This window comes from Populus alba, chromosome 15 (assembly GCF_005239225.2).
Source record: "Populus alba chromosome 15, ASM523922v2, whole genome shotgun sequence".
In the NCBI taxonomy this organism is placed as follows: domain Eukaryota; kingdom Viridiplantae; phylum Streptophyta; class Magnoliopsida; order Malpighiales; family Salicaceae; genus Populus; species Populus alba.
In genome coordinates this window covers 5,977,894-6,004,344 of record NC_133298.1, presented here as the reverse complement: position 1 = coordinate 6,004,344, position 26,451 = coordinate 5,977,894, and the positions used below count along the sequence as shown (strand labels likewise).

Sequence of the window (26,451 nt, the reverse complement as noted above, 5' to 3'; positions counted from 1 at the left end):
CTGCAGAAGATAGAAATGAAGGGGCAACAGAGAAGGGGAAATTAGGATGTGTAGAGCGGTCAAGATTGGAAATTGATAGGGGGCATTTGGATAATTTGGTGTGAATTGAAAGGGGTAAGTCTTAGATTTTTTTGAGTTTCTTGTCTAGGTGGAGATTTTTTCTTTTTATCTTTTTGATGAATAATTTTTTGTAGTTATTATAAATAGAATTTAAAATTAAAAGGAGAAATAGGGGGAGATTGATTGGGCTAAAAGGAAATACCTTCTAGGATTATCTGCTTGTAATGTTACATTTATATATTTATAGGAAATCTATCAATTTAGCTCCTGTAGTTTTATCCAGTCAGCAAATAAGTCCCTGTGAAACAAAATTGGTTGATTTGACTTTGTATTTGTCAATTTTAGACAATTGGACCCAATTAATCAAATAATATAGTTGTCAAATCTTCTTTGCCACCACCACCTTTTAGGTGAAAAGTATAATCCTTCGATTCATGAAGATAGAATGGATGATGTCTCCTTTACACCTTTTGGAATCTGGATTTCTTGAATTGAAACAACTTATTGAGATTTCCTTTCGTTTCTCTTGCAATCTTTGTGCAAGTTGCTTGCATCTAGTACTGTTGGGAATAATTCCAACAATTCCATTTGTTCCTCAAGCATGTAATTCTTCCTTATATTTCATCAATATAACTAAAACTTTCACATAACAATCTCATTGTTTGAGATATATCATTTGACCAATGTTTTTAAAACCGATTTAATCTGACATATTAATCTAATCAAAATTAGTATTGAATCAGATAAAAATTGATTTAGTTAAATTTAATTGTCCCGGTTAAAACCTGAATAAAGCCTAATTTGATTTTTTTTTCTCTGAACAATGTTATTTCAATCTAAAATAATATTAAAAAGATATATTGACCCGTGAAGCCTTGACCGAGTCTTGAGCGGTTATTATAACTTATGGATTTGAGGGGTGTTCATGAGCTAGAGTGGGAAGATGAAAAAAGATTAGAAAAAGAAGTATAAATGCCACTAGAAAGAAGAACTTGAGGAGATACTGCCTCAGTGATATGCCTCCTCCCTCTTGAACACTAGGGTTCAAACCTTTGAAGTGATAGATGGCTTGTTTTGTACAGTATCCAAAAGATGGACTTATATAGGTGTAAAAAAGCTATTTAAAGGATTCTATGGCCATAAACTAAAGAAAAAGTGCTACTCCGAAGACAATTTAAGGGCTGAGCTCGAGAGCGCAGCGCTGAATAAGGTCATGGGCATTTTTAAGGGGTTTACTACCTAGAACTCGGGAGGCAATTTGCAGGTTGGCTTTAGCATTTTCAGAGGCTTGGGTTCTAAGCTTTATCGATCCCCATAATTGTTTGGTTGTTATAGGCTTTTAGCTGTTGAAAAAACGAACATTTGCTTTCGAAAAGCATTTCATTACGTCCCCTGTCCAAGTCCAACCGAGGATTGTATTCAGTGCGATCACAATTCACAAGACTTTGGGACGAAACAGAGCTCAAGTCCTGTTTTCATGGCCAACATTTCAGTGAAGCTCCAACGGTTATGATATTTCAACACAATTAAGTAGACATGTTACTACTGGCAAACTTATAGTCTTTATCTAATACAAGAATCGTTTCCTCAAGTTTTCTAAAATATCAAGACCTTCTGTTCTAAGTTTGAAAAATAAGCAAAGCAGCAAAAGTAGGCTAGCAAAATGCATGGAGTTCAAGTAACCTAAACTCATTTAAACCTTACGTTAAGACTTGGGGTTTCCGCCTCGAGGTTACAACTTTCAAGCTCAGATCTTATGGATGGGGTGGGGATTTGGGAATTGGTCCATTGGACCTACAGTTCAACCACACAAAAAAGGAGGTGCTATTTGTATGTGGTAATGTCGCGTTTGAAACCACGATTGGAATGAAAAAAGCACCCACACTTTGAAACGTCGAAGACAAACAAACTCGAAGAAGAAGGGAGATTACACATCCCACAACTATCATCTTCTGCATTAGATTAGAGTTAATTAAACAAAGCAAACTTCATTTAAAATGAAGTCCTTGCGCTTTCATGTTTGTATTAGATGAAATGGACAGAACTAGCACACAATATAAAAAATACACATCTTAATAGTAGATGAGAAAAAAGAGAGAACCACCTGATGATATATTCACACGCATCAAAACAGGTGTTACTACTGCAGCATCAAGCCATCCTCAAAATACTGGGTCGGTGTTTTTGTTAAAATTTCACTTTCATCAAAAAAGATCATGAACAACGTTATACGATGACTTTTATCACTATTTTGTCACTATACTACTATAAACATTCTAGGTCTGTGTATGGAAGGTCATTGAGCTCTCTAGCTGATGTGTAATAACCTCCTCTCTCTTATCTCAGTGCTCAATTCCATAAACTTGGCTTGGTGCCTCCGTTTATTCTTTTAAGGCAGCCACGTCTCTTCATTCTCTTCAGTTGGAGGGTTTTTGAACTTCAACTTCAATGGTCCCCCTCCCCCTTTTGGAAAATACAAATAACTTGATGATAGATTTAAACTGGCACCTTGAATGTTCAACTACCATAACATAAGAACTGAAGTCTTTGTCACACTATGAAAGCCATCCAACGATGGAAAAAACATATTCTATAGCTTAGTAAGATCATCTATATCTTCTGCACATCATTTTCCTTTTTTGAGCCTACATAGCACCTTTCCAAAATAGCACCATTTTACGTAGATTTTTGCATCAGTAGTGTTGTGCTTCAATGTACTCAATTGACTTTATCATGGTTATTAGGGTAACTGTAATATTATCTCTCTCTACTATATGATCCTAAATCTGTCAGATTTTAAAATGTCAAAGCGGGTTCAATTTACATCAAAGTTTGCAACTACCAAGACCTTAAGAAACCTGCATACTTTATTTCACTACAGCAGACAAATGGATATAGCAAGAAAGACATCTACAAAATATATTGATCTCCCAAATCATGGCTTCCCAGCAACAAAACAAGAAAAGGGTTGGCAACAGTTAATGAGGCCTATAGCAAAATTGGTCTTACTCAAGAAGTCGGATTATTGGCTTCAGTTACCCAAGAAGTCAGATTTTTGGCTTCAGTTACAGCAGCGCTGGCAGCATATAGTGCCATCTTTTTCACCTACAAAAATGGGATAGTGTTTTTGGAGTGAAGAAAACTCATTTAAATTGAACACATAATTCATAAATTCACATGCATGGCATTGATAAGCTTCCATTATGAAATGCAACTTAGTAGCAATCTCTTTTGAGAAGGATGACAAAAGGTATGCAATATTGAATAAAACATATGCAGCTAAAAGTCAATTTGGCGAAGCATATCATCAAGATAGCCATACAGTTCATGCTAGAAGTGGACTGGAGCATTTAAGGCTTGATTATTTTCCCAGCCCAAGGCATGCATATTTATCTATATGACAATATGCTTATTTAACAAACACCTAAGCTAACCATCCATGTGAATCAAGGATTCAAAAGCATGGAGAAAACATCTGACGTAAGCTTTTATAATCATACAACACTTTTGAGATAGAAAAGGAATGAAAACCAACTGTTGCATGCATTTTAAGGAGGTTGCATAACCACATCAGGGAAAATTCACCTCCAATTTGTCTTCCTTGGCTCTGTGGGTCTTTGGAAGCAAACGAAACTCCTCTGTCAACCGAATGCATTCTTGAACATTCTCAGGGGATACAAAATCAAGGGCCACTTTTATGCATGACTGAGAAAAAGCAAGTGTAAGATGGTGTTAGCCATGCATGCAACAAAATCTAGATCAAAACATTCAGTATAGCCTGACCATAGATGCTGAAAACATCCTATGTGACTTTCACGTTACAGGTTGTAATCTTCCTCAATCTATTAATTTAGAGTGTTCAAATTTAAAAATGCAAATCCATATCAATTTTAGTAATATATAGATAAGCTCATAAGTCTGCGACTACATGTCACTGTTTATGATTTTGACTTGAAACCTAACATATACAATTACTGGACTATTGAATAAGATATCCAATAAGGGAAGCTAGAAATATTCATCATCATATATATAAACGCTTAATGCAAGAAGAGCACAACCTGTCTATTCCTCACTTGATGAGGACATCCTGCAGGTATGAAAACAGCCTCACCAAGGTGCTGCTCAAATGTCCAAGGTTCAACATCTGCAAAGAAGATATAGTTCCACAATCTTGAAGACACCTTTGTATAACTAAACAGCTAATTCAGAAAAATAGTTTCTTACTGAACTCCTCCTTCAGCTGCCTTTTGTGTTTCTCACTTAGATAAAAGGTTTGGTCATGGATGGGATGAATAACCTGAAGCAAGTGCAGCACGTGAAATTAATAAATGATGTCAATGGAAATAATATTAGTTATGATTACTGTAGCAGGCAAAGATACATACAGTATTTACAGGCAGGCTACTGACATGGCGAAATTCTTTCTGATGCCTCTTCAAAAATTCAATTAACTTGGGCACATCTTGCCGACGGAAAATGTCCCAAACAGCACCACCATATACAAGTTCTGAGGTGTGGTTTCCTTCAATACAATCTCTGTTCACACTTTCATTTAAATCAGCAGAGCTCGTATCATATTTTTGCACCCTTGCATTCATTTTTGCAACTGGCTGCAAATTGGTATCAGCAGTCACCTCTGATTTAGTTGAAGAACATCTTATCCCACACACAATGCCATAAAATTCCCCCAACTCTTGGCACATGCTTTTTTGTTCTTCCAGTTTCTGTTCCTGGACATACAACCGCTCTAGTGAGGAGTCACTCTCGATATTTTCATCTTTTTTAGGTAATTCAGGATCCATTTTCTCAACTTTCCAGTGTCTTTTTCGTGGCTTCCTTCCAGATTTACTAGTCACTTTCTGTATCCCACCACAAACCGGATTCATATCTTCAGCTTCATGTTGCTTTTGTATTTTTTTTATAATTTTTCTTTGCCATCGAGGAACTTTCACTTCTGTCATATGAGTAAGTATATTGACCTAAATGCAAATTCGTTAGACAGTATGAATTTATGACATTAAGTAGCACAGACTATTCACATAAGGAGTCTGCATGAAATATCATGGTCAAAGACCTTGATCAGTAATCTACATTGAAGAAAAAGCTACGTGTAGACAGCTAGAAAAATCATCCAAAAAATCTTGATGTGAAAAATATTCTGAAAAAATGCATCAGGTATTCTAGCAGCTATGATTGGAACATCCCACAATCTAGCATTACCATTGGTTCTAAACAGAAAAAAAAACACACACAAATGAACACATGAACACAAGTCAATAACATTGAGCTTGAAATTCTAATCCAAAGGAGGCATACGAAACCCTCAATTGTTTATAGGTCATGCATTGCGTTTAAGAAATGTTCAACTTGAAGGAGAGCATTTGAAAAAATCTATATATGAAAAATGCATCAGGTATTCTGGCATCTATGATTGCTGCATCCTGCAATCCAACATTGCAATTGCTTCCAAACAGGAAAATTCAGTGAACAAAAGTTGGGAATGCAAATCTAAAGCACACATGTAAAAACCCTTGATTGTTCATAGCATGCAAAACTAGGAAGACAGGACATATGCAGAAATACCTTAAACATAAACATCAAGTGCAAGTTATCGGACAGAAATGTTGCATACCGCGTCAGACATGTCACAATGCAGTTTCGTCACTGAATCACCTCTACCAAGTTCTTCCACAAATCCATATGCTATGTAAGTTTTAGGCCCCAAGTCTGGCTTCAAAACAGCAGGAAGCTTTGTAGCCATATTCAGAATGCCAGATTTTGGATGGGTATACTCACTGAAGGGGAGCATAGAAACATACTCAGCACCATGCCTTGGCAAACATTCTTCAAAGAAATTTGATGGGGGCCAATCCTTCAGCTTCAGCATCTCTGGCCAACCATTCCTATAGCTACGACCCTCTAAATAGCCCTTGAAAAACTGGAAAATATTAACCTGAACCTGCACTATTAAGAGTTAATTACATATTATAATCCATATGCTATAACTAACAATTTTTCATTATTTAAACAATTATGTTTTAGGTGAACATATGACCCAACTGTCTGTCAGAACAGCTAGTAACATTGATCAATGAACACTCATGAAAGTGCTCCTGCAAAGGGACCTGTTATGACATGGAATGTAGAAATAAATTTCATTAGCAAAGTATGTATTCCAGAGAATTGTCCTTATCCACAATGGCCCATAGAAGGATACTTCACAGATTGAAATGAACTTCTGTGCTGCCATAAAACTCTTCATTTTTTTTTACCAAAATGTTAATGCCATAGGAGTACATATAAATCATGAGTGCATGCTGCTACCAACACTGCTTTCTTCAAACAGGAAAGAAAAAATTATGAGATCTCAAGAAAATCTTCATTTGTCGAAGCCCGAAGTGAACCTACCACTCTAAGCTACATGCAATAGACTCTTAATTGGGATACTGAAGAAAAACAAAACCCAAAAACTATCCAAATGTTAGTTCATTGGACAATGCCAGTATACATGACAGAAATTGTACAATGACACTTGCTGAGATCTATAAGTGGGGCCACCAATTTAATGCCCGGATTTTTCAAGCACCCCTTCCATGCAAATTCTGTCAGGCAAAAATCACTCTAATGCATTTAACCCAAATGCATCAATCAGAAAATGCAACAGAAACTGCATTCCAAAAAATAGTTTCCTCCAATCCTGATCTAGTTCTTAATCAGGGGGGAGGCATATCTGATGGACTGTTTAAACTAAGATAGGGAGTCCCTCCAAGTTTTCTTCAAGTAGCATTCAGCAAAGTGCATTACTAGCTCGAACTGTTTTAGCAATGAAAGAATTTTGTAAGATTGTAACAATCTCAAATGTTAAATTACATCAATCAGTCCTGAAGTTTGTTTAATTACAGAGCACCCCTCTTGTTTCTTTCCCCGCCATTATTGTTACTGACTACCACATGAAAATTCCCCAAAATTTGAATTTCAGGGGCAATTGATGGTCAATGTGAAGTGAGGTACAAGAGGGATGCTGGATGCAATTATAATAAACCTTTTAACAATGCTCAACCTAACTTACTCTGCAAACTTAAAATTGCAGATGGTTTTCCCATCAAACTTAGTCTAACGTTGAACTAAGAAGCTGTGGATTGAAAGTTTCATTGTTTATCTTTCTGATAATCCATAAAGGCATGTCTGTTAGAACAATACACAAAATGAAGATCAAACATGATAGCAGATTCCGCTAAAGGAACTCACTAGGCATTGCAATGAGGAAAAGGTCATTAATAAGCAAAACCAACAATTGCAAAAGCAGAAAATGCAACTTCAACATGCAAATAAGGAACCCCTACCTCGCACCAATCCAGGCAATCAATGGCTTTAACCCTGTGTGCTTCCTCTTTTATAATCTTTTCTGCACCTTTAAAAGCCCTCCACATGACCATTGGTTCCCAGCTCAGACCAGAAGTCCTTTCAAGTGCATGGCTAACTATAACAGGCTCACCTCTCATCCAATGCAATTGAAAATGTTCAAAGTCATCATCACACAACTGAAGTGCATTTGGGCAGTACAGAAAGTTATCATCACTGTTCTCCCTATAAGCTGCTTTCCTCACTGCAAAATCTTTAGATCCATTTTCAGTGGAACTGGTAGGATGGCACAAATAACATTCTTCACAAAGTCTTATATCTGGGGACTGATAGTTAAGAGTAAGTTCCTCAGAACTCTTAATCATCTCTTCAACAAAGTTAGCATCAAAGATACGTCTCAGGTTGAGTATCTCGGTACCACAGCCTCCCAGTTCTTTAGGAGGGCAAGGAATCCTTCCATCACTCTCTGCTCTCCAATCAGGAAACTTGCATGACATATCAGCTGTGCACTTACTTTCCAAATCAGACACTTGAGTCTTGCTACCAACTCCTTTTCCATTTTCATTTATCTGGTCATGAACAAGTGCACCTTGACTATCTACTCTTTCAAAAAATCGTTGGTGAGAAGATTCTGCTTCATTACCTCCAGGCTTAAATCCTATTCTGAGTTCCGAACAACAAGTGAGACAGAGATCATAGGAACAATCAGGATTGGGACAGCTTCTGTGGAAATTAACAATAGATGTACTGCAATTGTCACTGTTCAACAAGAATAATTACATAGTTACAAACTTTAACACAGAGAATATAGATAAAAGACACAAAGTGCTTGAGTTCTGTTGCTATCAGTGAACTTTAAGATGCTAAAGATAAAATAGATGGTGGTGATGTCCTATCCTAGCAATAATGTTAAACCTAGCAAATAAAATACACAATGAAGAAAGCAGAAGTTCAATTCATAAATGGCTCAAGGTCCAGTTCCAAGATATGGGAGGATGAGACAATACCAATATACTCGATCATCATCGTCAAGTAAAGATTTTGTTACATGCTCTTCTGTTAATTGGCTACCTACAAAACAAGAACAAACACGCCATTAAGCAACTTGGACCATCCATTTGTATACCAAGACTCAACTTTAAAAAACCAATAACCGCATCAAAATGTAATACCACGGATCCTGGAGTCTACATATATTTCAGAGTTCTGTTCCCTTTGAATATGCCTGAGGAGAGGTAAAGTCTTGTGTAGCAGGTAAAGAAGCTTTTGCAATTTGGCATTTGCATCAGCTTTATCATCACCAGCCTGTCAAAACCACATATCATTTGGCATCATGAAAATCTAAAAGTAGAAGCACATCAACAGAGACAAAATGAAGAAAACTTAAAGAAGAGAAAAACAAAAGGCACTCACGAGCACAACTACATCTTCCTTGAGGCATACTCTGCAATTGCAATTACCACGACAAAATGGGCATGCAATCTCTATCTCCTCGTGTGTTCTCTTAGGGTACCTAAACATTATTTCAAAATCAAATTTAAATTGCTAACCAAGAGTTAAATAGGATTAAATGAACACAAAAGTCATTCATTTCTATTTTGAACTGTTTCAAACTAAATTCTAATGTTAACTAGAAGAAGTAACTTCTTGACAGGAACATAAAAAATACTTCAAACATCAATTTTTTCAACTGTCCTGTTTATGAGTGAAAGAATCCCATTACCACTTCGCAAGGCACTCATAGCAATAGCGCTTTCTTTTGCAATTAGAACAAATGACAACACCACTCCTATTATTCCTGCAGCATTGGTGGCACATCAAGGTCTTCTGTTCGTTTTTCTTGTTGGCACCCTGATACATAAACCTCGTTAGAATGGGCCAATCTAAATCCTTCAATGATCACAATGTTGGTACACTGTAATTTCACATTAACAAAAAAAAAAAAATGGAAATTTTAAACTGTAATACTCTTCAGGACATAACTTCAGAATCTTTAGAAATCCCGCATGCAACAAACCACAGATGAGAACAGGAAATAGAATATTGGTATAAGGCTAGAATTAAAGCTGCTGCTATTATATTTAGGTGCTTTCAGTTCTTTATAGTATGTAAAATCTGCTTAAGAAGGTTCTGCGTACAGCATTTTAGAAACTAGCAATTTAATTATGTGCAGAAAAATTTAGGCACTCTTTAAAACAGACTTCAACATTCATATTGAAGCTCTCTGATTCCAAGTTAGAGCCTATGAACTTACACTCTATAAAAGAAGTCAATCCACACAACACTAAAATGAAAATGCAGAAAGCAAATTTTATTACCAGATATATCATTACTAATTCCAATGCTATTCTGTATTTCACAACTTGGTCCTTTACATTCCACTTTAACTGTAAATAAAAAAGGCCAATGTTTCATCAAGCATTTCAAATAGCTTGAATATAAATTGGTAGCCTCACCAAGCATTTTCCTAGTGTCTAAATATCTGGTAGCTAATACATCCATTTCAAATAGCTTATGGAACATGAATTTGGAAGAACTCACTAGTAAATTTGAATTTTCTGATCGGTTGTGCTTTGGTGGCCTTCCCCTAGGCCTCTTCTTAATATTGGTCAAGTGACCAGTTTGCTCAGCCAGAATATCCCTGTCCATTCCCAAATCTTCCCCACTTTCCTTCTTCATTCCATACTTCTGCCTTAATATACGGTCAAAAGATTTAGCTAACAGAATAGTTCTCTTACTCTTTAAGACTTTTCGTCTGACTTGCTTATTGTTTGGCCTTATACTTTCACCATCACCTTTGCCCATAAATTCTCCATTCTGTCTCTCTTCTTCTTTAGCAGCAATACTTAGCTTCTTTCTCCTTGAAGCTTCAGGTTGAGCACACTCAATCTTAGACTGGGGATTCGCAGTGCCAGCTTCAGTTGCTATTATCCTATCTTCCTCGCCTTCAAGCATACTCCCTTCACTCTCAGAACCTGCTAGACAAATAATACTATCCTCACCATCACTTTTACACTTGATTTTGCACTGGCCTAAAGGAGCTGCCCAACCATTATCTATACTAGTTAGCCTCAGTGTTTTCTCACCAGCATCATTACCGTGCATGGTTTCACCAGGCAATCCCTGATTACAACCTGCAAGAGTTTTCTTGTTCTTTGACCCCTTTGGACGGCCTGGCTTACGCTTAGGAATTCCCCCCTCTTCACTATGGCCAGTGGCCTCGCCAGTCAGTGCTCTATGTTTTTCTCCAATAAGAGTAGTCATCCCATTCCCTAAACCCATCCACCTAACAGCATTCTCACCATCATTACCATACATAACTTCACCAGCCAATTTCTGATTACCACCTGCAAGATTTTTCTTCTTGTTCCCTGAGCCCTTTGGTCGACCACGACCACGCCTAGACTTTATATTATCATACGCCTCTCCACTATGGCCAGTGGCCACGCCAGGCAATACCCAGTACTCTTCACCTAATCGAGCAGTCATCCTATTCTCTGAACCCATCAGACTAACTGTGTCCTTGCCATCATTACCACTCATAACTTCCCCAGGCAATTCCTGGTGACCACCAGCAAGATTTTTCTTCTTCACTGAGCCCTTTGGTCGGCCGCGTGGCCTGGGCATTCTAATTTCATTACCCTCTCTGCTATGGCCAGTGACCTCAACAGACAATACCCGATGTCCTTCACATGAAGAAGCAACCATCCTATTCTCTAAAACCACCTCCCTGATTACGTTGCCCGCATCTCCATTTCTATCCACAATGTCACTAGGCAATTCCCAACCATCACCTGCTGGATTTTTTGGCTTGTTCTTGGAGCCCATTCTGTCAAGACTAGGTTCTATGATTTCCTGACCATCTCCACTAACACCAGTGGCCTCACTAGGCAATTTCCTAGCTTTTTCACCCACAAGAGCAGCCATCCCATTCCCTAAATCGATCAGACTAGCTTTGTTGTCAGCACCTTCAATAGTGGCGTGACTACACAAGGCTTTATATCCATCAAAAGTAGCAGTCGTCCAATTCTCAAAACCCATCAACCTAAATTTATTATCAGCCCCATCATTGCTAACCATGATATCACCGGGAAATTGTTGCCTGTCACCAGCAAGAGATTTTTGCTTATTTTTCGAGTCCTTTGGTCGCCCTCGCTTACGCTTAGGTTTGCTTTCATCATTCACTCCAAAACTACTGTCAATATTATCATCAGCCATTGCCCCATCATTTTCCCCTAAACAAGTAGTCATGTCATTCACACAACCTGCCAGCCTGACTTCGTTATCACGACTTTCATTATAACCCACAATACCACAGGGCAATTCATGACTGCCTCCATTTTCTTCTTCATCTAAAAGAGTAATCCTCTCATTCCACAAAACCCTTGGTATATTAGTCTTATCACAACTATCAACACTCACCTTGGCTTCACCACTGGCAAGATTTTCCTTCTTCTTATTCTTTGAACCCTTGGGTCTGCCACGCCTATTTGGTGTGATGATCCCTTTACCACCAGTGACTTCATCAGGCAATTCTTTGTCCTTTGCATCTTCGAGTGTAGTCCTCTCACTCTCCAACTGCATTGATCTAGTAGTCCTATTGTCACAGTCAGTTGTATCCTTGGTTTCACCGGGCATTTCTCGATTATCTCCAGCAAGGTTTTCCTCCTTTTTTGAACCCTTTGGTCTGCCACGCTTCTTTGGTGCGATGATCTCCTCTACTTTCCCATTAGCACAAGTGCCTTCACCTGGAATTTCTCTGTCCTCTGCCCCTGCAATAGCAGTCTCACTCTTCACACCCATTAGTATCGTAGTCCATACAACACTACCAATACAACCCTTAGCTTCACCAGTCATTTCTTGATTCTCACCTGCAGTATCTCCATTATTCTTATTTTTTGATCCCTTTGGTCTCCCACGCCTTTTTGGTGTGACAGTCTCAGTTCCACCCTTGTTACCAGGAGTTTCATCGTCCTCTGCGCATAGAAGAGTAGTCCTCCCATTCTCCAATGTTGCCGGGGTAACAGACTCAATGCCAGCATTGTTATTGCCCAGAAAATCACCAGGCAAGCACTGTTTTTCTTCAGGTGCAACATCTTTTTGCTTCTTCCCTGAACCTTTTGGTCGGCCACGCTTTGCCTTTGGCCGCACAATCTCATTTCCAACTGATCTCTCAATACATTCTCCAGCACCAAGGATTTGCTTATCCTCCACTGAGTTATTCCTATTTCCTTCTCCATTGACACCACTGGTTTCACTGAACATTTCCATTTCAATCATCCCAACGTCACTACCATTTCCGATCACATTATCACCACCTAGGCCAAGTTTTACTTGACCTCGAGGATCATTCTTCTTCTTCGTTAAACCCTTGGGTCGCCCTCGCTTGCGTTTCACTGGAGAAACCTCTCCACCCTTGTCGTCACCACCAAACTCACTTGAATCGTCAATACCAACTGCTTCAACACCAAAAACTTCCTTCTTGTTCGTTTTCCCATCATCTTCAACATCATCTCCACCTCCATTCCTATGACATCCACTTTCAATCCCTTCACCCCCATTTTCACAAGCAGTTTCACCAAAAAGGCCCTGAATTCCCTCACCGTCAATACTAGCACACCCGGCTTCACCACACCAGCATTGAACCCCTTCACCACTAGCAGCCATACCTCCATTTTTACATTCACCAAATAGTCCCTCCATGCTTTCACCAGAGAGGGTTATATCACCATTTTTCCCATTGACTTCACCAAATACCCCGTGTATTCCTCCACCACTAGAACCCACGCCCACATTTCCAACATTAGCAGGACTAACTTGACAAAATAGGTCTGGGGCCCCTTGATCACCTAGACCCACAACACCATTTTCACTAGCACCCAGACCAGACTCGCCCAATCGAAATCCTTCACCATCCCAAACCTGAAAAACCTTACCATCCAGACCCAAAACCTCAGTACCACCACATTCTCCACCAAAACTATCTTCAAACCCTTCACCGCCAAGAACCTGCCCATTATTCCCACATGCAGTAGCTTCATTTTGCCAAAGCTGAAAGCTTTCACCAACATTACCAGCACCTACATCATCAAACCACTCCAAAACATCTGAATTCCCAACACTAAACCAGTCATGAACCCCTTGATCTCCAAAACCCACATGATCACTAACCTTCTGTTCCTTCTCTCCCGCCAAAATACCTGAATCCTCTTCACTTCCCTCCCTCTGTCTCTTCTTTCTCTGAGAACCCACTTCAACCCCACCTCCATTTCCACTCTTCTTCTCCATGCTTCTCTTCAAACCCCTCTCCACTGAATAAAGATGGTGTTTTTCACAATACGCTTTGCCACTAAAAGCTCTCTCCTTACACCTCCACTTGCCTGCACTTCTTGAACACCTCCTGTACCCATCATCATCATCAACCATTTATCATTCTTTGAAAGACAATAAAATCAAGAAACCGAATCTTGCAAGTTACAGAAAATCAAGGGTCTTTACTGCTTTCATTTGAAAATTGAAATTGACAAAAGTAACGCCCTCCTGTAGTAGCCTGTTCCTATCAGTACTGAAAAGTAAGTAACAGGTAATAATAAAAGACCTGTGTGTCCAACTGTTTTGGCAAAGTGGTATCCGTGTGTTGCAAAAACCAAGGTAGTGGCTTAAAATCAGGGGACTTTTGGTATTTTCGCTGTCTAGTTTCTCACAGTGTGACAAATGAAGGCAGGGACAATGAGGAGACAAGGTTGCTGTTTGGTAACACGAACATAAGAGAAAGACTCGGTGCTACTTCATTCCTTTTGATACTTTATTTCTTACCATGAAAATAGCTTGTTTGCATATATGTTTTTTTTAAATAATAAATATTAAAAAAAATTAATTGTTTTCATAATACCAAACGAGTTCTTAAAAAAGAAAAGGGATTTGATTTTATTGGAGAAAGGAGTGTAAAAGGAAGGATGAGGCGATCTCTACATTTTTGCAAGGTGGGTTTCAAAATTAATTGATTTGACGATGTTTTGGAGTAAAATTGATAATCTTTTCTTAAAAAAATGCTCATGGGATTAGATTTTTCTTCTCTGTTCCTACTTCAAATGGAAAGTGAACCCCGCACATGGCCCTTTATGATTCTCCAAACAAACAGGAAAGAGATGAGAGCATAAAGTAGAAGCATATGAGCTTAGGTTTTCATTTGTGATCCGTAAGGGTAGCTGTGGTTATTTTTTATTTTTATTTATTTAAAAAATTATTTTGATAACAATGTATCAAAATAATCTAAAAATAAAAATTAATATTAACTTAAAAAAATAAAAAATTTTAAATTTTTTTAAAACAAAAAATAAGTGTGAAACACAGGTTTATTGTTTTAAATAAAAATAAAATATTTGAAATTAGCCTGACTAGACGCGCTTTGATTTGCCCAAGCCGGTCTGATTCGGAAAAGTTAACCTTCGAACTAGTTGTGACTTGTGAAAGAAAATATAACAAGAGCTAAGGCCCTAGTCTACAAGTCAAGCGATGCTGCCCCACATGTCAATCCTTGGTTGGTCAGTGACTGACTCATTGAACGCCATTAAGGGTACTAGTTTGTTGTATCTGCACAAATCGTGTCGCATGATTTGACCTCCCACAAGAAGCCTTGACTAGTCAGCGGGACCTTTTTACAGAGATATATCTATATATATATTTAGGTGAACATATTACAAGATGGTTCCATGGTCTAGTGGTCAGGACATTGGACTCTGAATCCAGTAACCCGAGTTCAAGTCTCGGTGGAACCTTCATTTTTGCTTTCTTCTTTTATTGGTTGGAAAAACTATATTATATAAACCTGAATATAAACAAGCTTGATGAATTAGGAGAGTTGGCTCACAACTCAAAAAAACAATGATATGTCATTTTTTTTTTATTTTTGAATAAGTTCAAGTCTAGTTCCAGGTTGATCATGTAACATCCCATATCAAAAAAACAAAAATGTCGAGAGTCAAGACATATTAATGTAATTGGATACTTAACCTTGTAGAATGTGTTTTGAAACATGTAAACTGTCAAAAACAAAATAAAATCGTGAGGCATGAAAGTCAAGTTGTGCTGAGTCATAAAGAACAATATTCTACAAAAGAGGTGAGTCGGGCTTGCAAATCATGTCGGTTAGACCAGGTTTTAAAATAATAATAATAAACTATTAAAAAGAAAAGGTCATAGAAATTTAGAGAAAAAAAATAAAAAAAAATAAATTTTTTTAAAAAAACAGTACATTTTTATCCCAGCATCTCAGAAAATGTTATTTTAAAAAGTTAAATTAATGAAATAATATTTTAAATAATATAAATATAATTAACTTTTTACCATATATACTATTAGAGTGAGATAAATAAGTGTTTTATATATTTTTAATAAATTTGATGTTATTTTTACATGATAACATTTAATGATTTATTTTTTTTGGTTCATTACACTTGGATGGTTTTGATTCTTTCTAGAGATATGTAGTAATATTATTTTTGGGGGTGGGGGGGGGGGGGTTTGATATTTTATTTATAAGAGCCAAAATGATATTTTTAACTTTTTAAACAATGGAATAACATTGAAGCAATACAGAGTTGATGTAAATTTCCCTAAAATCCTTTCAGGAGATGAAAAAGCTCCAATACAAAGGCGATTTTTTTGGAACATCTACTACAAAAGCAATTTGAGAGACAATGGTCGAACGGAAAGTGTTTATTTATTTTTGTCTTCTTCCTTCATCTTCTTCTCCCACCTTCGTTTCTTATATGCCAGCAACATTTCAGGCATTTGCTCCATCAGTTTGGCAGTCTTTGCCCGTCTCTCTGCAGCAATCCTATCACACTTGTGTCCTTTCATCTTGGTTCTCATTTCTTTCCTCTCTGGATCATATGGCCAGTCTTCCCCTGCGAGGAGGACTTCCTTGCGAAGTCTAGCTCGTCGGCGACCGCTGATGTGGAGCGGTGTCCAGGCCCCGAGTTTCCAGTAACCCCACACGCCTTTGGTTAGCTCGTTCTTGTGCTTTGCCAACTTCTCTTTCCATGGATACTGGTACTCTGCAACTGCCTTTGCCACAGTTTTCACAGCTTTGCTTGCCATTCTTCCGGTTCGATAGCTTACTGCCACAGAAAGAAGAAACATCTGTCACTGTAATGGATATATACATTACTCTAAGATGCAGAAATGGAAAAAAGGGACAGGACAAAACTTGTGGAGAATCCACAAGGCAACTGAATTCTCTCTGGTAAAGTTCCAAGAATCGGTTTATTCATCAAATCTCAAATCATTGCTTGTAATTGAACAAGTAGTTTTTCCCTCAAATATCACTCTCATACCAACTAGATATTTAAAGAAGTACGCAAATGCAATTGAGGAGAACAATAGATATCACTTCATCAAAAAATAAAAGATTTTTAACTCGGCCTAGAAGCAGCAGCTCTGACAACAGAAGGATTGGCAATTGATACTAGCAGGAGCCAAACAACATCCATACTAAAGTTTCTATCAACAATGATTATTTTAACTACAAGATGAAAAAGAATCTATATTTCCATGCAACAACAAGAAGTTCCAAAATACAATTAAAAAAAAAAAGCTCATATAGTATCAAAAAATCAGCACATAACATCTAATACAGTTTTACCTCCTTTTCCTAGGCAATTAGATATAGCTAATAAGGCACACCAAGCAAGACGAATTACACCAATCAAATCCAATACAGAACCAGTTCATTTCATACTGAATAAGCAATTGAAAGTAATGCGATGGTTATCTAAAACACTTTCTTTCTTTTAAAAAATACTAGAAAGCAATTGAAAGTTTTTTTTTAAAAAAGGCTGTACGATTCAAGCCTGAAATCAAATACTAGAAAACCTATTTTTAACCCAACCTCTATGATATGCAGCTGGAAATGTAGACTAAATTGCTGACTTCCTTACTGATTTCCAGCAAGATCTAGAATGGTGAGCAGCAATAAATATAGACTAAAATTATGGTTTCCTTGCTGATTTTCAGCAGGATTTGTGGGCTGAATGTGGCCGGATTTTGAGCCACAACTCTTTGACTTTAATCTCTTTCAATGTCTAAGTTATGGCAGCAGTATATATATATACACATACACTATTGTCGTTGGTTGTTTACAGCTGTTGAAACATTATAAATTAGGCCCTAGAATGTATTCCTGGTCAGTCTTCAATATCATTTTGTAATCTCAATTGTTAGAGAAGAGTTTCTCTCTAAAGTTTTTGTATTTGTTCTTACTTCCTATGAATTCCAGCATTTCAACTTCCAGCTTTCCTTTTTATCCAAACTAGGATCGCATCACTCTAATGGGTCAATATAACTACACAAAAGCAATTACTAGCACAAAACAGTGACATGGATGCACTTCAAACCATTTAGCTGTATCAAATCTGTACTTTTCTTTTTCAGAAAACCAAAAAACTTGGGATTAACAACAAAAAATTAATAAATCATCAGCTAAAATTCTAAATCCACATTAGAAAGAAAAAGATATATCACACCCATTTCAAAAGTGATAACAACGTAATTCCAAAATTCAGTAAAGTAGAATATTAATCGTGGTTTTAAAAAAACTTCCATTTCATTTCGTTTTCCTTTGTTTTGTTTCCTCAGCAATAGAACAGAGTGAAAATAAAACACAATTAAGGAAAACATCGCAATGAAGAGCAAGAGAAAAATTGTGCAGTATCCATCAGGGAACCAAATATTCTCCGGTAAAATCTTCCAAGAACCAGTCCATCTGTAATCCTAAATCGACACTTGTACTTAAACACGGAATTAAGTTAACTGACAAACATCACTCCCATCCCAGCTAGCACTTTACATAAGCATGCGATTGAGGTAAATAACAAGAAGATTTTTAGTGTGTATTTTTAGCTCTATCAATTCTCTAGTTTTCATTTCCAGAAAACGGAAAAACATGGAACTGAGAAAGAAAATCAGAAGAAGCAACTAAATCAAAGCAGTAAGCAAAAATACAAAGCAAACCCATTTTAGAAGAGATAAAATCCATGTCAATAACCTCATAAGGGATTCAAAATTCAGTCAGTAAAGAAAGCGAGAGGGAGTGGAAGACTTACAAAGGAGTAACTGCAGAGTGACTGTCCCTGACCCCAAAGCTTTTTTCTTGTAGTCATAAGACAGAGATGATGTGGTTCTGCTACATACGGCGTCGCTTCAATGTTTTATTGTGTTTAGGGCTAAGCTGTTATAGACACGTGCCCGGAATTGAACTTTGGGTGTTTTTTCAATTTTGTCAATTTAACATATTTTTGACTTATTGTTTTATTTAATTTTCTACTAGATAAAAAGTTAAAATAAAATACAATATATTAAAATTCTAATATTTTTTAAGACTTAATTCTTAAATATTTTCATCGTCGAAATCAATTAAAAAAAATTAAATAGTTATAATATATTAAAATTCTAATATTATTAAACCTTAATTTTTAAAAAGTTTAATCATCAAAATCAATTAAAAATAGTTTATAATTTATTTATTTTTTAATTTTCAAAAGTGATAAAGGCCAATAAAAATGGTACAGAGGAAATATTTAATTGGTTGTTATAATTGCAAGGTCATTTGCCCTTTTTTATTATTATATTGACGATGATAGTTTTTTTTTTATCATAAATTTGTTTATTTAATTGGTTAATTTTTTTAAAAAATAATTTAAAACAAACCCTTAATTTTCTTACTTTCTCCAGACGAAGAAGTAATGAGAAGTTGATTTTTGTTTCGCTTTTCTCTTCAAGTTATTCCAGAAAGAAATTTATTTTATATATTTATTTTTGTTTTCCAAATAAATATATATATATATATATATATATTTTGAGAAAATAACCAAAAGAATATTAAATAAACACGAGGCAAGTGAAAAAATACTCAAAAAATTGGAGATTTTTGGCTTGGAAGTTGTCGCTTTTTTCATAGCATCTCCGGTCAACACTGATATCTCAGATTTGTAGGAGACAAAAATGTGTGAACAGAGGAGTGAGGATTATCGAACTCAACTCTGAGGCATCTCCAAGGATGTAAGCTTGAAACATGACAAGATCAAAAGCATAAATTGTGTTGTTTACAAGGCAAAAGGAGCATCACAAGTCAAGAAACAATAAGCACTTAAAAATGGATATCAACCTTTTTGTTCCTTTTTTTTTGGGGGGGGGGGTAAAAAAAGGGGGACTAGAAAGAGAAATACAATAAGCACTTGAAAATTTTCAGGTCAAGAAACAATACAGGATTAGCAGCCTTTGATGGGCAAATGACCTAAACTGCATTATTATGAACATGTACATACAACTTGGAGGATATAAAACAGACATCTACCAGTAAGAGACCAATACAAGTTAATGCTGATTGCAGCTTTTCCTAGTACAAGGATCTGCATCCCATGGACAATCGTGTGCTGGGATTTTCCTATGAACAAACAAGGGATTGGGAGTGACTCTCAATTACTTGTGATCCAGCACAACAGAATTTGCAGGAGCAATTGCTCTCAGTGAATCAAAAACTTCATGACTGTTCAGTCAAGATATTCTTTGCCCAGAAATAGGAAGGAAAATGTTTGATCCTAACAAGAGCTCGCAAACATGTTCACACTGAAGGTCATCCCATTTCCTCCATTAGACCTGAACTTTCTTCAACTAAAAAGTTATCTTGGTGTAAATCCTGTCTGCATCTGTTGATTCCATTGAAGACCATATCTCAGATTTATTAAACACAACTACTCAAGATTAACATTTTCCTTGTAAAAAGGACCTAAACTATGAACATGAACGCATGATCATTGCCTTGGAAGTTCATTCAACTGTTTTCAATATAGATAGAAGACAATGCAATAGAAGATGATTGATGTCCTACTTTTATCAGTCGAATAATTGTAATTTCATTAAAATAATAGTCAAGTGAAAATATTAGTTTCATTATTTGTTCCCCTAAAACGCAACTATCATATTTTTCTCGCTTTCTGGGGGGGCATTTCAAAGTGCAACTAGAGCTTGACATTAAATAGCACATTTTTGGTTTAAACTTTATATCTTACCAAGCCATGTGGCTGCACATTCGATGACACATGCACACGCAAAATCAAAGCATCTAAATACAACCGAGTGATATGTAGACTGTCAAATTTTGGATGATAAGATATGTTCAAATCATTACCTGACTTGCATATGCTGAGCTTTGAGCCAGAAATTTAACAAACTCTTCCTTCTTTCTCTCAAAACTTTGCTTTGCAGCATCTAATAGTGCTTGTTCTCTCTTCATATCCTCCAGCATTTTTTCCCTTTTCCATTTGGTCTCCTTGAGCTGCTTCTCGGTGTCAATGTAGTTGTCAGGCAGGGTTGATGTCACAGACAATTTTGGGAATCTTACATCCACATTATTCCTATAGATCATACAAGTTCCAGAAAAAGTATATTGCAGAAAATGAGAGTTCATTCATATTAACCAAAGACATATCTACAATAACAAATCTAAAACACAAAGCTTGGATGCGGTAGAAAAGGTCAACAAATTGAATTATGCATCGTGTATGATGAAAAAAAATCTTAAATTTTACTGTTCAAGCACACCTGGCATCGATAGTAAAAAGAACCAAATAAAGATTCCATGCACGTCATTTTCAGTCAAAGAAACACCCTTTTAAATAAAGAGTAGACATGTTTAAAACTAGTGATGTATTTAATATCATTTAAGAGAACGTGAAAACATCAGAATGAGAGAACCTAAAAGCTAAAATATACCAATGACACGAGTACTAAAAAGAATGGATTTGTTCTGGAATGATAAGACCCCACAATTTACAAAGCTGTAGAAGCATCATGCACACATTGGTGCTTCCACAAATCATTAATTAACCTTTTGAAGGCCACATAATAAGCCAAACTCCACAGCTTAGACAGCATAATTCAATTGTTATTTCATAATCCAGCATGATTCATGGGGAACCAACCACAGATAATGGGATTATAATTGATTACCTCAGAGTTTTAATGATATTGAGGATCTTTATTTTATTTCCTATATATTAGTCATACAGTTCTCTTCTTTCTTTTATTACTTATCTTTTTAGTTTTAATTATGACTTCTAATTTTCTGTTTCTTCTATTTTATTTTTTATTTTTTTGTGTGCGTGTGGATCTAGTTACGGTTGAGTGGTTATATATAAGAGCTGACATATTGTGTTTAAAGAACAGCCATTATGGACAACTGACTAATGAAAAATGAGAATTTGACAGACAATTTTTTCTCCCTGTGGTTTTTCTATTGTTTTCACCCTTTCTTTTCATCTTGTTTTTCTTATTTTCCTCTCCCTTTCTTCTATACCTTCCGCTTCAATTTCTTCTATATTGTCCTATGTCAACAATCCAGAAAAGAGTTCCCTTCATATTACCAAGATCCATTGTGAAGAGAGTAAAATGATGAAATTCACCATAAGATGCAATCAGGTAAAATTGCCTATTCAGGTATGACAGCAGGACCACTTACCGATTACCTAGAGAAAAGATACCAGTACCCTTCATCATTCCTCCATCCAGTGAAATGGCTCCATCACTTATACAAGGAAGAGCGAGTACCATGTCTTCCCTTGTTTTATAAACTTGCAGACGGGAGAACAGGTTATAAAATAGAGTCTCTCTAAGACCATATCCGCTGCCTGTGAGATAAAATAGGTTTGTGAATTCCACATTGATCATATTTACAGCAAAGCCAATAAACCCAGGTGGGCACTCCCCGTTAGGTAATTTTGGCTTAAGGAGATCAAGCCTCCTTTGTGGGTCATCCACCACAAATTCACCGCAATAGGGTCTGCAAAAGGGAAAGTGAACTGATAACGGAATTTTTACAGACTACAATACTGGATTGACAAAAGATGACTTTTGAGATTCATGCCTTAGATTTTCAAGACAAAAGACAAGAAATCGACCATCCAATTCCTTCCCATTAGAAGCACCAAGGCCGTGAAGGCCGGAGTCTTTATTTATCTGGCCTTCCTTGTCATATGTTTCTAGAGCTTTTACACCTTCATATGTCTTACAGACAATTGCCAGCATAGTCTCCACACCCAAGTACTCGGAAAAAAGCCTACATTCATTTTAAACACGGAAAAAGATAAATCAAGCATTGTGCACATTTCCAAGGATAGATCAGCAAGCAGAGAGGTCATTTTCATGCCATTTAAACTCCCAACCAGCATTGGTTCTCCTGTAATGATGTAGAACCTAAATTTCAACTTCTAAATCAAAGAACAGAAACAATATACTAATTCTGCATAAAACAGGAGCTCACAGATTGTTCTGAGATGATGGGTGATGATTCTCTTTCATTGTACTTGAGAACTCATATTTGGCATTTTTTTAAAATTAATTGGCACTATAAACATTAACCTCAGCTATAGTGATGCTGTAAGCAGTGTACAGTTCGCAACCTGATAAACATGCATAACAGATAGCAAGTAGATTCAAACTGACCTGCCAAGGTTATCATCATCTACCTTGCAAGCGTAGCAACAACACCAAGCACATCGTTGGTAAATGACAGATGTGAAATTTGAGTGCCATGGCTCATTTTCAGCCGGCACAAAATGCCCGCACCAGATTTTTCATGCTGTAGAATTTGTTCCATTGTTTCATCCTCACTCTGATTGGAGTAATGGGCATCATTTTCATTATTTGGCATTGTTGAAGAATGATATTTGCCAAGGGTAACTGGGACAAAAACCATCCGTAGAGAGAATGTGATGAGAGAGAAAAAAGGATAAATAGTGATAAATAGAGAGCCAATGTCCAAAATATTATATCTGTAGACTGTATGCACAATTTTGGAGTTCACAGCAACCAAAAAAAACAAATGACACAAGAACACAAGAATGGCAGATCCCATAGGTCTCATGGTATCTGGAGAACTCAAAACCCCAAGCAAGTGTTATTGTTCAATCTAATATCTTGGATGCAGCGTACACTCATAAATTGATTAAATTTTGAAATGGAAATGATAATATATGCTCAGAAGTACTTTCATCCAGGTTAGCAGCGTGGTGGTGATAGATACTTTTTAAGCCTTTTCACCAGCTTTCCACAGTCCAAGAAGGATTTATATTTCAAAATCCATGATGAGTGTGCAGAAAATAAGAAATTAAGAATACCTTGCAGATCAAGAATGGAATCATCTAATTTGTTTTTGTGACTCTTCAGAAACTTAATGTTGTCCTCATGATGTTTGATTTTCATACCCTAGCACATGCAAATCTTCTTGAAGTTTCTGCAGGGTCATTCCAAAGTTAGTACATAGACCATTCTCAATTACAAGTATCAAGAGTGAATAATTGTAAATATATTACAAGTGAGCTTAAAAAACATAAAAAATTCTGCATCTTTTTCATGAAACCTTCCTTTTGTAAGACATGTATGAATGTATATACTTGCATGCACGCACATACACAAGCAGTAGACAGATCCTAACCACAAGTAATAGTGATGATCATCATGAATCTTTTCAATTCTTTCACTCTAACTAATATGGCATCACTGTTTCTCCTTAGTTCAGAATTAAAACTCATAAATAACATTACTGTTTCTCCTTTGCCAGAATTAATTTACTAATTCCATTCACCAAACAGACCTGCAGCCAAGAATATTACAGCAGAATAAAATTTTACTTGAGAACCTTAGAATTGTAGTGAGGATGGTTTGGGCTTGTGGGAATCTTCCATCTTTTGCATCTCATCCCTCACAACAATACTATTTTCTTTTGATCCACTTGCATTAATGCAGATGATGCATCCTTGAAAAAAAAAAAAAAAGATGCCCTTGGTAAGAAATTGAAACCAACAATAAGAGGAATTTATTGTATTTGCACAGATTGTGAGAAAATTAGAGGACAGAACAGTCTGCCCATGAGCAGGCTCGTTTTTCTTCATAGGAAGATTGTCTATACATGATGTGAGGGCATTAACTAGCATCACTCTAAAAACAAGAAAGATGGAAGACAAAAACATTTTCTCCAATCAAGTAAATTAAATAAATTACAATTCTAGTATTTATAAATCCACTGAGCTATTTCCTACAAAGATTTTCAAGCTAAAAAATACTGGAATTTTCTCACTGGACTGATTAAACTTCAGAATGAGGAAGAGTAAAATGATAATATACAATTGACCATTGAAAAAGCTTTAGCTCCTCTCAATTTCCACAACAATACTCTAATTATTGAAGGAAATAAGTTGCATACCTAAGCAACAACAATTACAGGGAATGACATGAGTGCAACATTCATTTACTTTCTACTCCTCTCGTCCAACAAAAACTTCCCCCAACCTAAATGAATTTTCTTGTTTCAAATTTATACAATCTTTTCCCCCACCCAGTAAGGTTCAGTATGTTCTTGTTAAAATAAAACGTATCACTAACACAAACAACAACAAACCACTTGAATTTTTTATAATGTCACCTTGCTCTGCGAAACACCCTCAAAAACACAGATTCAACAAAAATTTTTTTTTTTTTTTAAAAATAACACTACAATTGAGAAGCAGGCAATCCCAGTTGATAGATTAATTAAATAAATTCAACAAGCTAGAATTTCACCAGAAAACTGTGTATAAAAACCAGTCAAGACCACATTGTAAAATATCCACATAAACGCAACTCCTAAAAAACAAATCCCACCATCGTAAACAAAATTCAGAAAAAATCGTTCTTAATAGCTTCTTTCAATAATCTAGTAAATGGGCTCTCTTTCATAATTTTTAAGCTTTTCAAGTCTCCGGTAAAGGGGTTCTTCTTTCCACTCAAGAAACTAGTAAAAAGAAAATAGCGATACAGAGAGAAGACTAAATTTAAATACAACAGGATTGTCTTTTTGGACCTTCAAATTGCTCAAACCACTAAAACATGTTCATGCATGAGTAGAAACCTTAATTAGGTTCTTGTTTGGTTTCCAAGAAATGTGGCAAAAAGACAAGGAAAAAAAAATGGAACTTTACACTGAGAAATAAGAAAGTTTAAGAACTTTGTTTAACTTTCCTACATTTTCTAGAGAAACAAACAGAAATTGAGAAGTGAAGCAGACCTGGGAATGGTTGCTGGGTTGAAACATTTTTTCGCTGAGTAGAGCTCTGACGACTCGTCACTCTCTGTCTGAGTTCTTCTTTTTTTTTTTTTTCTCTCTCTAGGGTTTTTTATTTATATTTATTTGGAATCTTTTTGGTTTGTGGCTATAGTACGCACAATCTCATTTACAAACGCATTTTCAGCCGATGATCGGTTAGAACATCCAATGATTTTAAGAGGATCGGGTTTTGACCGAGCAGACTAGTTCAATCAGCTTCAGTGGGTCAACCAGGATTTTCAACTGAGTCATCCTAGTTTTTTTATCTATTTTTTCTTCAATCTTGACCGATACAGCATCTGAGAAATGTCGAATCTCGAATCAACACGTCAGACACACACAGTGAGTTTAAATATTAAAAAAAAGGTTCGAATTTATAGAGTTTGATATAGCACAATGGGAATGCAACGCACCAAGAGTCTATTTCGGGGGTATATTTTGCTCATTAGTGGGCCATGGGCGGTGATGCGCAAAACATGGTTTTGAAGCATTTGGGCTTCCCTTGAGTTTGTATTTCATCAGGGCCGTGATATTGGCCTATATAAATATTAATCTAAAGTTTCTCTTTTTATCTACCAGCAAGTGTGTTTGTTTTGTAATAGCTGTTGTGATTGCGATTTAAAAAAAAAATTATTTTATAAAAAGTATTTTTAGTTGAGGTTAGTTTGAAATATGTTTAGTTAAAACTATGGTTGAAATTGAGGGTTGAAACAAAAAGTTAGTTTAATGTGTTTGGTTTAAAGACTGTTTTTTCAAATTAAGGTTATAAAATAAAAAAAGACATATATTAATATTAATGGTTTTTAATTGAAATATTATACATTTAACTACTGGTTTTTATTATTTCATTAAACTATTTGCAATTTCATCACGTACGAAATCTGGTG

At 36.3% G+C, this 26,451-nt stretch overlaps 4 protein-coding genes and 1 non-coding gene across 10 annotated transcripts in view; 1 reads left to right on the top strand and 4 right to left on the bottom strand.

Annotated features, from left to right (window-relative positions):
* The window catches only part of LOC118057137 (CLP protease regulatory subunit CLPX1, mitochondrial), a 7,453-nt gene extending 7,335 nt beyond the window's left edge, over window positions 1–118 (bottom strand). Inside the window, exon 1 of one of the 2 annotated variants that reach the window (XM_073404831.1) lies at window positions 1–118. This exon is cut by the window's left edge and continues 700 nt beyond it. The gene's annotated coding sequence lies outside the window, so the exon portion shown is untranslated. The other variant, XM_073404830.1, reaches the window with a different exon arrangement.
* Window positions 119–2,139: 2,021 nt separating this feature from the next.
* Window positions 2,140–14,187, bottom strand: LOC118057135 (uncharacterized). Of its 5 annotated transcripts, none has more exons than XM_035069625.2 (13): window positions 9,967–14,177; window positions 9,149–9,276; window positions 8,839–8,938; window positions 8,598–8,730; window positions 8,433–8,496; window positions 7,407–8,184; window positions 5,696–6,022; window positions 4,449–5,042; window positions 4,288–4,360; window positions 4,122–4,207; window positions 3,646–3,765; window positions 3,070–3,165; window positions 2,140–2,581 (listed from the first exon to the last, which is right to left on the bottom strand). In XM_035069625.2, exons 1-12 carry the CDS (start codon window positions 13,849–13,851, stop codon window positions 3,070–3,072), a joined length of 6,384 nt encoding a protein of 2,127 aa, XP_034925516.1. In that variant the 5' UTR covers window positions 13,852–14,177; the 3' UTR covers window positions 2,140–2,581. The 5 variants fall into 5 exon arrangements, with proteins under 5 accessions (XP_034925516.1, XP_034925514.1, XP_034925513.1 ...); XM_035069623.2 differs by having other exon boundaries at window positions 2,140–2,568; XM_035069622.2 differs by having other exon boundaries at window positions 2,140–2,523.
* Window positions 14,188–15,131: 944 nt separating this feature from the next.
* On the top strand, window positions 15,132–15,203 carry TRNAQ-CUG (transfer RNA glutamine (anticodon CUG)). The gene has a single exon. It is a non-coding gene; the product is annotated as a tRNA-Gln (tRNA).
* A 777-nt stretch (window positions 15,204–15,980) lies between these two features.
* On the bottom strand, window positions 15,981–18,667 carry LOC118057134 (uncharacterized). Its single transcript, XM_035069620.2, has 2 exons — window positions 18,531–18,667; window positions 15,981–16,547 (listed from the first exon to the last, which is right to left on the bottom strand). The coding sequence occupies exon 2, from the start codon at window positions 16,525–16,527 to the stop codon at window positions 16,144–16,146; it is 384 nt and encodes a 127-aa protein (XP_034925511.1). The 5' UTR covers window positions 16,528–16,547; window positions 18,531–18,667; the 3' UTR covers window positions 15,981–16,143.
* A 967-nt stretch (window positions 18,668–19,634) lies between these two features.
* Window positions 19,635–23,731, bottom strand: LOC118057133 (protein DEFECTIVE IN MERISTEM SILENCING 3-like). Its single transcript, XM_035069619.2, is given in 7 exon segments — window positions 19,635–20,132; window positions 20,615–20,840; window positions 21,944–22,264; window positions 22,349–22,540; window positions 22,927–22,954; window positions 22,957–23,163; window positions 23,601–23,731. Coding segments are annotated over 7 exon segments (1,086 nt in total). The 5' UTR covers window positions 23,686–23,731; the 3' UTR covers window positions 19,635–20,105.
* Between the last annotated feature and the right edge of the window lie 2,720 nt (window positions 23,732–26,451).